The sequence below is a fragment of the Dendropsophus ebraccatus genome, chromosome 2 (assembly GCF_027789765.1).
Source record: "Dendropsophus ebraccatus isolate aDenEbr1 chromosome 2, aDenEbr1.pat, whole genome shotgun sequence".
Lineage (NCBI taxonomy): Eukaryota > Metazoa > Chordata > Amphibia > Anura > Hylidae > Dendropsophus > Dendropsophus ebraccatus.
Window position 1 is genome coordinate 114,732,977 of NC_091455.1, and position 11,281 is coordinate 114,744,257.

At 40.4% G+C, this 11,281-nt stretch overlaps 1 protein-coding gene across 1 annotated transcript in view; it reads right to left on the reverse strand.

Moving 5' to 3' along the window:
• The window catches only part of MYO10 (myosin X), a 196,994-nt gene extending 185,972 nt beyond the window's left edge, over positions 1–11,022 (reverse strand). The window contains exon 1 of the mRNA XM_069958144.1: positions 10,727–11,022. Within this exon, the coding sequence (XP_069814245.1) occupies positions 10,727–10,747 (21 nt within the window). The 5' untranslated portion in view covers positions 10,748–11,022. The remainder of the gene's footprint in view (positions 1–10,726) is intronic.
• Positions 11,023–11,281: the final 259 nt, after the last annotated feature.

The window sequence follows — 11,281 nt, forward strand, 5'->3', positions numbered from 1 at the left end:
GGTCCTATTAGAAGAATAGATTTTTTGTTTCCACCAATACGAACAATCCGCCAAACAATCGCAAACAAGCACTTTTGGGAATGACCTGAACTCATTCACCATAATAGACAGAAACATAGTCATTAGTTACGATACGCAATTACGATAGTTCGTATACTCTAGTCTACAAAAGTTCATAATTACAAATGATGTGTACATACATGGAAAGAATTGCGAGCGATTAGCAAACGATTAACAATGCTGTTACGGTCAACTCAAAAGATGCAATCAATGACATGCGAATGAATTTTCATTAGTCGTTTCATTGTTGTCTGCATACACATGGAAAGATTTTCATGTAAATTCGACCGATATAATAATTTTTTGTACAACAATCTTTCCATAGTGTCCTTACACTATCCTAATTATAAAAGATGGCAAGGCAGCTGTAGAAATAAAGCATTTCAGCCCCTCTGTCTATTGTCCCCTACCATTTATTCATAAATTGTAAGCTCTTGTGTGCAGGGCCCTCACTTCTCATGTTTGACTTGATAGTTACATGTTTACCTCTATGTCTGATTATATCAATGCATTTACCTCCAGAATTGTAATGTGCTGCTGAATGTGTTGGCGCTAAAAAAACTTTATAATCTATCTATCTATCTATCTATCTATCTATCGTTTGTCAGAAAGTTTTAAATACACATACTGTATACGATAGTACTGTAAATCTAATGTGTTATATAATTATCTAAGATCCATTGCTAAAAAGTGATAGATTTTCCTTAGTTAGACATGAAAGTTTAATGGGATATGAGACAGAAGGGTAAGTGTGTCTCCTTGAGGAGACTGCCAAACAGGCTTACAAGCCAAGCAATGCTCCACAGGAAAAGGGTATGCACAGTAGCTCTTGTGCAAAAGGAAAAGAACTTGCTCCCTAATGACACTTTTTGGTGGTAGCTTTCCTTCAAGGCCCTATTCAACGGAACGATTATCAATCGGCCGTTACGGCCTTTAATGTACCCTGAAATAGACGGCAATGATCAGCCTACATCGTTCCTGTTGGCTGATCGTTGCAGTCGATCTAGCGATCACCCGCGCAGGAGATCAATAAATCACTGGGCTGGAAAGTAAAGGATATGCAAAAGGAACTCAGTATTTCAACCCAAGATGCCAAGAGATGGACTGTGTATGGAAAAGTTCAACACAATCATAGTGTCCTACATGCTGGTAAATCTTCCTGCAATATTTATGGAGAAGAGAAGGGTTATAACCTTGCTGTCTCACTCTCCGAGACTCTAATTATATAGTTCCTTCTAGGTCCAAGAAAATTCATTGTTAATTGTTGTCAGTTGGACACAAAGTTGAACAGAAAAACTGCTCCTTAAGGTCAAACAGAAAATGTATTGTTCGGTGCGGGTTTCCATCGACACCTGAAATACCATACCCAAAAATGTAAGATATTCCGATGTCAAGTTAATATAGTCACAAATGTACACACAACAGTTCCAGCACAATTTCTGCTCATAGCATTGTGTCATGTTCATAAGAATGGGGAAGTGCTACTGTATTTTAACACATTTGTGTTGTGATAACTCCTCACCTTTATCTATGGACTATAACTGAGTGTGAACGCTTGCCTCTGTGGGACCCGGTACTATAATTTAAAGAGAATGGGGGACATTTATCAAACATGGTGTAAAGTGAAACTGGCTCAGTTGCCCCTAGCAACCAATCAGATTCCACCTTTCATTCCTCACAGACTCTTTGGAAAATGAAAGGTGGAATCTGATTGGTTGCTAGGGGCAACTGGGCCAGTTTTACTTTACACCATGTTTGATAAATCTCCCCCAATATTTTTAACATAAAAACTTGATTTAAACAATAGGTCATTTTCTGATGGCGCATTAACCAGGTCATAAAATGCACCTGTGCATATTACTAGTAGGACATGAATTCATGCTTTTAGCAGATGGGAAGTCAATGAGGCAGAAAAGATGCAAATTGAACATTTTAATACAAGTGCATGTCAGAATAAAATAGCAGCTAACTTCCACAAACAGGAATCTGCAGAGTCCCCCACTACGATGCACAGTCCACCTCCAGGCCAGCTTCCAGCTGGTAATTCATCTATTTTAGAATAAAATAGATGTTTGAACAGTCTGCAGGTAATTCACTGGCTATACTGTAAATGGGCTAAAGGGAACCAATCATGAGAAAAATGTTGTTACATCTATCAATATGTTCCTCAATGCCCCCTAGCACTGTTTCCAGGCATATAAGTAAACGCTATAAGCGTTATTTATACAGTATATCCCAAAAAGTACTTTCTTAAACCCTATCAATGCAATCATGTGTGTGGTCCAGAGCTCCTACCTAGTCACTGTTGGTGGGAAATCTTGACGACAATCACGCCTGCCTAGGAGTATCGTCATATCGCAGCGAGGGGTGATAGCCGCCTGCCTAGGAGCATCGGCGTATCAGAGTGTGCAACTGCCCCTGAGTGACCACGCTCCCAGGGAGGGGTAATTGCCACCTGCCATGACTACCGTAGATAGGAGCTCCGGACTGCCCACACGACTATATATGCAGGCTTTACAAAGTATGTTTCGGGACGGATAAGTAACACTCATGGCGTTTACCTATATGCCTGGTGTAAAAAAAAAATGTTTTTATTAATAAATTAACATCACCCCTCTTTCCCCATTTTATAAATAAATAAACAAATAAATAAAGTATACATAATTGGTATCCCTGCATGCATATTCGTCCGAACTATTAAATTATCACAGTCCTGATAATGCACGGTAAACAGTATAAGTGCATCAAAAGTAGAAAAATTTTAATAAAAAGCGATCAAAAAGTTGCATACATGCAAGCAAGGTACTGATAGAAAGTACAGATCATGGCACAAAAAATGACACCTCACACAGCCCCATAGACCAAAAAATTAATTCCAGGAACAATAAACCTGTACGGCCGTGAAGTACCACGAGTGTGAACAAGGTGTTACTACTCACCAATGCCCCCGCAGGTAGAATGGGAGAAGGAGGAGAGGAGGAGAGGAGGTACTTACCATATGTGCACAGGTGTTTCCTGCTGATTGGGGTCACATGGGTCTTACAAGGGAGGAGTGCTAGCCACAAACCCCATACTAGCCACATACCCTTATTGGAAAATCTGGAACATTTAGCACAATGTTTCTCCCCCACTCCACTCTAGACTACAGATCCCTTAGCACTGAGAGGCATGATGTGCCATATGGGTGTAAGGTAATTTTAGAAACTGCATCTGCAGCAGATTTAATTTAAATAACTGAACACAGCATCAAATCTGCACCATCAAATCTGCTGAGGATCTGCTGCAGATCCTGTTGATGTGAACGCACCCTTAGGGTAGCTTCACACATACCGTATCGCTGCGTTTTTAATGCTGCGTTTTTATCGCTGCGTTTTTTACATGCAAGTTTTGATTTTCACATGAAAATCATGTGAAAATCAAAACGCGCATGTTAAAAACGCAGCAAAAACGCAACAAAAACGGAGGAGACATGGAGGCAGAGACTGCTGAGACTAGTAATTGGCTGTAGCACTACAATTGGAGTTACATCAATGGGGTAGACCTAACAGGACTCAACAGCAGGGTGTGTTAAGTTTTTCTCTTTATTTAGCCCAGTTTCAACATGTACACAATTTTCTAAAAATCCCAGAAAACCCCATTAATGTCAGGCAAAACATTGATGTAATAATAACAAAAAAGACGTGGGGTAGCCGGCACTACATGAGCACTGCACGGTAACAAAGGTAGCACTATAATGCAGTCTGAACTGTGGCTAGATGTGGGCTCGTGGAAGTGCACAAAAAATGCAGCAAAATCGCACACTGTAATAATGTGTAGAAACAGGTGCGTGAACGACAAACGTTTTCGCGCGCAACCACGCTTCGTCAGGTTGAAAACGTTTGTTGTTCACGCACCTGCTCCTATCCACCTTCCCCCTTCCTTGCTGAGTGTACTGCGGCTTCAATAAAGATGCTACTCAGCTACAAGTGGTGAGTGTATACTCTGTTTCTATATATTATTAATGTAATAGCAATATTATAAAAATAATAATAATATTTGTATAGCGCCAACAGATTCTGCAGCGCTGAATGGTAAAGGGTAAGCTTGTTAGCAGGGCCTTTCCACTGTATTTAACTGTTACTGTAGTTAGCTATGAGCATAATAACATGACTTTACTTTCTTATGTATGCAGTGCCATTCTTTCCAGGTCATTGCTCTGTATTTCCCTTGCCAAAGTTCTCATGCTTTAAAACCAACCTATAACGTGATCCTAGGGGACTTTTTTCAGTTTTTATACTCTTATTATAGGTATCATCAATAACTGTGACAGTGTGTTTTTCCAGGATTTCCCGGTTTACTGGCTATACAGTGACTAGTCAGCAGATTCACACTGGCAGTTACTGACGTCACAATCCTGTTTAAAAAAAAACAAGTGCTGACAAGAGAAACAGGTCAGGAAGCTTTATCCGGATCCCCACGCTTTATTGCTCGGCACACCGTACCTGGTTAATCATTAGCAACCCTTTCAAGTTAACCTGTTCCAGGGAGGGAATAAAAACGTCTTCCCCAAAGTTTTGTTTCATCTATACAAGTGTTTTTGATCTTGAAAGCGTATATACAACAGTTAAAGAAAGCAAGCCAGCCTGGCCCAGGAATGAAATATGCAAAGTGTACAAAGCTCAGCTGTACTTCATGTATATAAAAGCAGCCAGGATGATTCCCACCTGCCTGTCTGGACTAAAAGCAAACAATAGGCAGGTGCTGTGAGAAAAAAAAAAAAAAAAGACTATTCTACATAACTGACAACAAACATGGTTCATTTATGTTGCTGTATGGGGAATGTAAGTGGAAAAAAACAAAAAACACTACAATGTGACAATTTATTTCGAACAATTTAAAGGATTTGTCTGCCCAGGACAATCATGATCCCCTCTATTAATAGTAGTAAAGATCTGCTTGACAGCCCATAAAGGGTCTTTTTTTAATATATATAGTAAGGTGCCAGGCCTTACTGTAGGTGCAACTATTACAGCTGTATTGAAATGTACAATAGACTGTACTTTTCAAAACAGACAGACCTAATGTATAGTACTGGATTTTGGCATCCTTTAAGCCATTCAGTATTATGGACACATAGGCAGAGATTTACCAGGTGTATATGCAGACAGTATGTTGTATTAAAGCAATACCCCCTAGTACCAAGAACACATCGGCTAAGACTGCCATAACTGCATCTCCAGGGACCTACCTGTGTTATCCTGGCACTATTTGGACGTGAAAGGCATCAAACTGATTCATACCCAACTCTGTATATCACTAGTTAGTGTCGGCTACACAAATTGCAGTGAAAGACAGAACCAATTACTCTAATTGAAGTAAAATGTGTTTACTAGGCTCTTTACATAACCTAAGTAATCAAAGTGAGCAAAGCTAGAGTGCAAACAATTCCCTGCCACATCAGTCAAATACAGCACATTTCCCTATCACTTTGATGTGCAAATGATCTATTTGTCTTTTTCTCTACACTGGACTTCTAGTAAAATAATAATTCATAAAGTGCAACTAAATTAGCAGATGTCCTTCATTTAACACAGTGTGTGTGTGGGTGGGTGGGTGGTGTGGTGATGGTGGTGGTGTGGTACTGATACACACTTTTTTTTGGTGAAAGTGTTATTAGGATTCACATTTATTATCAATTTTGACAAAAATGTGACATGCTTTCCACTAAGCATAGTGTAAGGAACATGATTTTGGCACAATAAAGTTGTGCCCAAAAAACCAGTGCATTGCTGGTCTAAACGGAAACTGCATTGTGGGTGGGGCAGTGCTGTGTGTAATGCTGCGTTTACACGGAGGGATAATTCGCCCAATCGATCGTTTAATGATTTTGAAGCAACAATTTGGTTTTTATAATGATCAGCGTTTTGATGAATAAATCGTTAGAAAAATCGTTACAAAATTCGTAAGAAAAATCGTTATTGCGATCGTTGTTAAGATCACTTAAGCCCATCTTTCACATATGTAGGGTGAATCTTTGAAAGACTGTTTACACAAAGCGATCTACGAATTTTTAGCAAACGACGAACGACGATTTGAGAACATGTTGACAGATCAAAATAAATGATTTCTTGCTCGTCGCTTGATCGTTTGCTGTGTTTACACGGAACAATTATCGCTCAAATAAGATCGTTATTGCGAAAATCCAAACGATAATTGTTTCGTGTGAACGCAGCATAATGATGAGCCATATCTGTATGCACCAAAACAAGAAATGCAACAAAAATGACACATGGTTGCCACAAACAAAGCAAGTACAAAGTAACTTAGTAGTTCATAGAAATTTCCTGCAGTGTTCTCACTACATGATAACATTTTACAGCATACATGGTGTACCATTTACTAATGTTTTCAAAAATACTCATTGAGCTGCAATAAACTATTAATGCAGAAATAGTTGTAAAACTTGTTTAAGCATTGGGATAGACAGAAGTATTCCTGCAGTCACCATGTTAGCAAACAGGGACAATTATTCTAAGTGATATTTGTTTATACAGTATGAATATGAGAGGTCATAACATGAAATGCCTTGGATACCTTAGTAAAATAAGGACTATGTAAATAGATGGCTAAAAGTTTGCATGCAATAAAGTGTATAGTTTTGCCTATTTAGTATAAACCCCCTGTCCTGTTCTGTGTGGTGAGCAATAGAATAGTAACAACAATGGCCAGATCCTGATGCCTGTTCATAGTGGTTGGTCACAAGACAGTATGGATGGGTATATAAGCAGATATCCTGGAACCTGTTAGTCACCTGACTACATTACAATCCTGACTGGTACTGGGTTATTTTAATATTTTGCAGCCTGGCTTGAAGAATCATTTAAATTGATGTCAAAGGATTAAAACTGGATAAGGAAACTGAACTGTGACACCGCTGCCTGCAATATCAAAAACTAAGGATAACCTTGGGCTGTCTTGTCTTGTCTTGACTTCTACGAAATATAACTATCAATTGTTTATCTATGGATTGCAACATCACATAATGCCCCCCTGCCAGATACCAACCTGCAGGAGAAAATGTTGTTTACCCTAACTTTGAAGGTGTTATCCCATCTAGAAAAGCCTTTTGCAAAGCCTCTTTTAAGGGAATATGTATGTCCCTGCCCAGGATGGTGTGGAGAACTGCATATAGAGGTAGGAGGTGTGACAACAACACTTTGAAGGAGAAGTCCTGGAAAAATTTTTATTTTGGTATTGTATTGCCCCCCAAAAGTTATACAAATCACCAATATACACTTATTACGGGAAATGCTTATGAAGTGCTTTACTCCATGCACTTACTACTGCATCAGGGCTTCACTTCCTGGATAAAATGGTGATGTCACGACCCAACTCCCAGAGCTGTGAGGGCTGTGGCTGCTGGAGAAGATGATGGCAGAGGGATGCTCAGTGTCCCTCCAGTGCCCTGTGTCCCTCAGTGTCCTCCTGCCATCATCCTCTCCAGCAGCCACAGCCCGCACAGCTCTGGGAGTCGGATCGTGACATCACCACTTTATCCAGGAAGTGAAGCCTTGATGCAGTAGTAAGTGCAGGGAAAAAAGCACCTCATAAGCATTTCCCATAATAAGTGTATATTATGCTGTGTTTACACGTAACGATTATCATGCGAATTTGCACGATAACGATCAAATTTGAACGATAATCGTACGTGTAAACGCAGCGAACGATCAAGCGACGAGCGAGAAATTGTTCATTTTGATCTTTGAACATGTTCTCAAATCGTCGTTGATCGTTCGCAAAAAATTCGCAGATCGTTCAGTGTGAACAGTCGTTCGCCGATTTAACCAATGTGTGAGATAGGCTTAAGCGATCGCAAACCGATCGCAAAACAAATTTTCCGTACGATATATTGTACCGTCTAAACGCTGATCATTATGAAAAAAAAACGTTACTCCGACATCGTTAATCGTACGATCGGGCCAATTATCGTTTCCTGTAAACGCAGCATTAGTGATTTGTATAACTTTTGGGGGCAATACAAAACTTAAATAAAAATTTTCGCCGGACTTCTCCTTTAAGGTATACTTGATTAAAGCTTTTATACTTTATAGCAGTCACAATCTAGACTACAACAAGACTGTAACACTGCAGACAAGCCAGCCTTTAATATTTTTTTTTGTATTCTCTGGAATCTAACAAAACATCCCTCATCTGGATTGTGCTGCATTCCCTTCTACAAACTTGGGTGGGATTTTCATACAAAATCAATGCCCATTTATAACCATGAATAGAGTTTGAGCCAAATGTGAAACAGAAACACATCACCAGAGCTAGAGTAGAGACTAATAGATGCCAGATGATGTCACAAACCGCAAAAGTAGCAATGCCCTTTTTGTTTTAACCTTTCAATATACAATAATATGTAGAAGTATCCCTGCAACTTTTCTTGTACACTACAGTTGGCTCCTTTCCCGCTACACTCTCACCCATTTTAAAATGGGCAGATCTGGCACACCACTAACAGCTGTGACACCGTCTGAACTTCCCACAATGCAGCTTCATTGAAGAAACCATGAAAACTTCAGAAAGATTTCTTTCATAGATTGTAGATATTAGACATTATGAAGTCCATGAAACTACCCCTTCAAGACAGTAAGATAACAAATCACATGACTTTCATGGATAATGGATTACAACTTTTATAAATACGTTTTTCAGAAAAATGTCACCTTGAACTGACGTTGAACTACAGTACTTTGTTTTTTTCCAAGGAGCAATTTACTTTTTCTTGAACAAAAACAAATAAAAAATCTAGTATGATTTAGTAAAGTTTATGTAATAGCTTTCTTATATGCTATAACTTATGTTTGTGGAGAAAACTTCCATAAATCACATGTTAAAAGAGTTCATACTTACTAAGGCCTTCAATGTCTAATTGGCTGGTGGAAGTATAACCTCCTATACCCCTACCATAAGAAGAACCATGGGCACATCCATAGTTTATCTAGTCACAGCAGTGTCTCTACCAGTGTGGCTCTTCTTGGTACTGCACTTAAGGCTAGGTTCTAACCACGATTCCGCAATCTGAGGCAAGGATGCATCGGCACCCTGTAAGAATCGGTTGCCAAAGTATCTGTGCATGGACTGGCATGGATCCTATAAACTTCTATGACCTGAATGAAGTCCAACAGTGGAAACTGGTCTATGTGTAGGAAATGACCCAAATTTAATCAATGACTGCGTTCAGGTCATAGAAGTGAATGAAGTCCGTGCAAAGATACGCTAGCACACGATTCTAACAGGGTGTTAAAATATCCTTTGATTGGAAGCCAGAATTGCATTGTGAATGCACCCTAAGCTCCATTTACATTACTTTAAAAAAAAAAAAAAAAACACTTTAAGTGATGATCTGAAATATATAAAAAAAACCTCAAGGCAATAACTCTTTCATGTAAACACGATGATGGTCAAACAGGAAGTATGAGTGTTTTTACTTTGTTTAACTTTTGTATAACTCCCATGCTTAGTTAGAAGTCTTAATGGTAGTACATGGGAAGTTGGGATTGCTTGGTGTACACCTATTAGATGTGTCTATTTAACAGATATTTTACTATAGCTAACGTAACCCAATTAATTGTATATATAAAGGGCCTTTTACATATAATGGGCAAAACAGGCTGATTATAATCAGTTCAAAAGAGCCCGTGATCAGTAAATGTAAGAGCAATTTCTTGTTCATAGTCTGATAACTGGGATGGTGCATTGCTAAATTGATTATTGGCTTGCCAATTGTCCCTTGTGTACTCACAGGATATGCTGCCTACAATAATGATATAGTGTATAACAACTTTCTCTTAAAGAGAATACAAATTTTCATGTAGAATAATTTTAGCATACTGATAAAGTAAATCTTTATGTCTATGGCCACCTTCGGAGATGATGCTCTATGTACTCTACACCTCCCAGCATTCTTCTTCAGACATATGACTTGTCTTTCCCTGCACTTTCAGCTTCATACATCAAGGTACCCCTCACAGGAAACCCAAACTTTGCTAAAAGGAAATACCAGACCTCTCTGGGAGGAATCAGGCAGATTGCCATCTCCTTGTTTCAGACTTAGCATCCAATAACAAAACACCGGATTCTGCACTCATGTCCGCCACAAGACTGCAAACTATCCTGCACTCTCCACAGACTGGAACCCTACAGCAATACTTCCATGCGGAAGCCTCTTTATGGATGTAACTGGTTACGACCGTTAATGATCCGGTTTATATATCCTCTGCATAGCACCTGGGAATGCTTTCTATGGCACTTTCCTGTTACCAGGAGAAAACAGGAAAGTCAGAGGCGACAGGAATTGAGTAAAATTATCAGGAGACAGTCCAAACTTCAGAAAGGTAAGGGGTATTTCCACATGAGCCTCCTTGTTATTAATCCCATATGAGAATGGGAGCAGCCCCCCCCCCCTCCATACACAAACACCTTTGTGACAAACACAATGCAACTACAAAGGTGAGAACTCCCATCTGTGACCACAAAGCCATCATGTGGACTCTTCATTCATAGTATGAACCATCACTGTCTGCAAGGAACTACTACTACTGGCAAAGAATAGGAAGGCAGTGCACACAGAATTACTTAGAGGGCAATAATAAGGACACACAAGTGTTAGAGCATGACTTACCTCTGAGAAGAAGGTATCCATTGTAGAGTATTGTAGCCTCAGGAAGTCACGTCTATAAGAAGGTCCTGGGGAAGCATGTGCTGCAGAGAGTGGTGTTAATCCATTCTCCCCTGTAGTAGTAGTAGCCCAGGGATCAGTAATGCACCTCCATCCGGAGACTTATCCTATGGAGGTCAGGCTGAGAGGGATCTTCTTCTCCCAATGGGGCTGGAGACACGTCCTGCACTCACACAACTTCTCTCCTGCTTCCCGGGATTAAGTTGAACTGGCGCAGGCTGCCGGCTCTGTCACTGTGCTGACTGTGCTCGGCTGCTCCAAGCCTGCCGGCCCCGCCTCCCTGCCCTGTCCCAGCGTGAGATCCCGCCCCCGGAGCTGCCAATCACCTCCAGCAGCCGGCACACGTCCTGCTCCTCATCCCAGCACAGGACTCCCTCCTCACCGGGGCGCACTGCTCAGGACTCCCTCCTCACCGGGGCGCACTGCTCAGGACTCCCTCCTCACCGGGGCGCACTGCTCAGGACTCCCTCCTCACCGGGGCGCACTGCTCAGGACTCC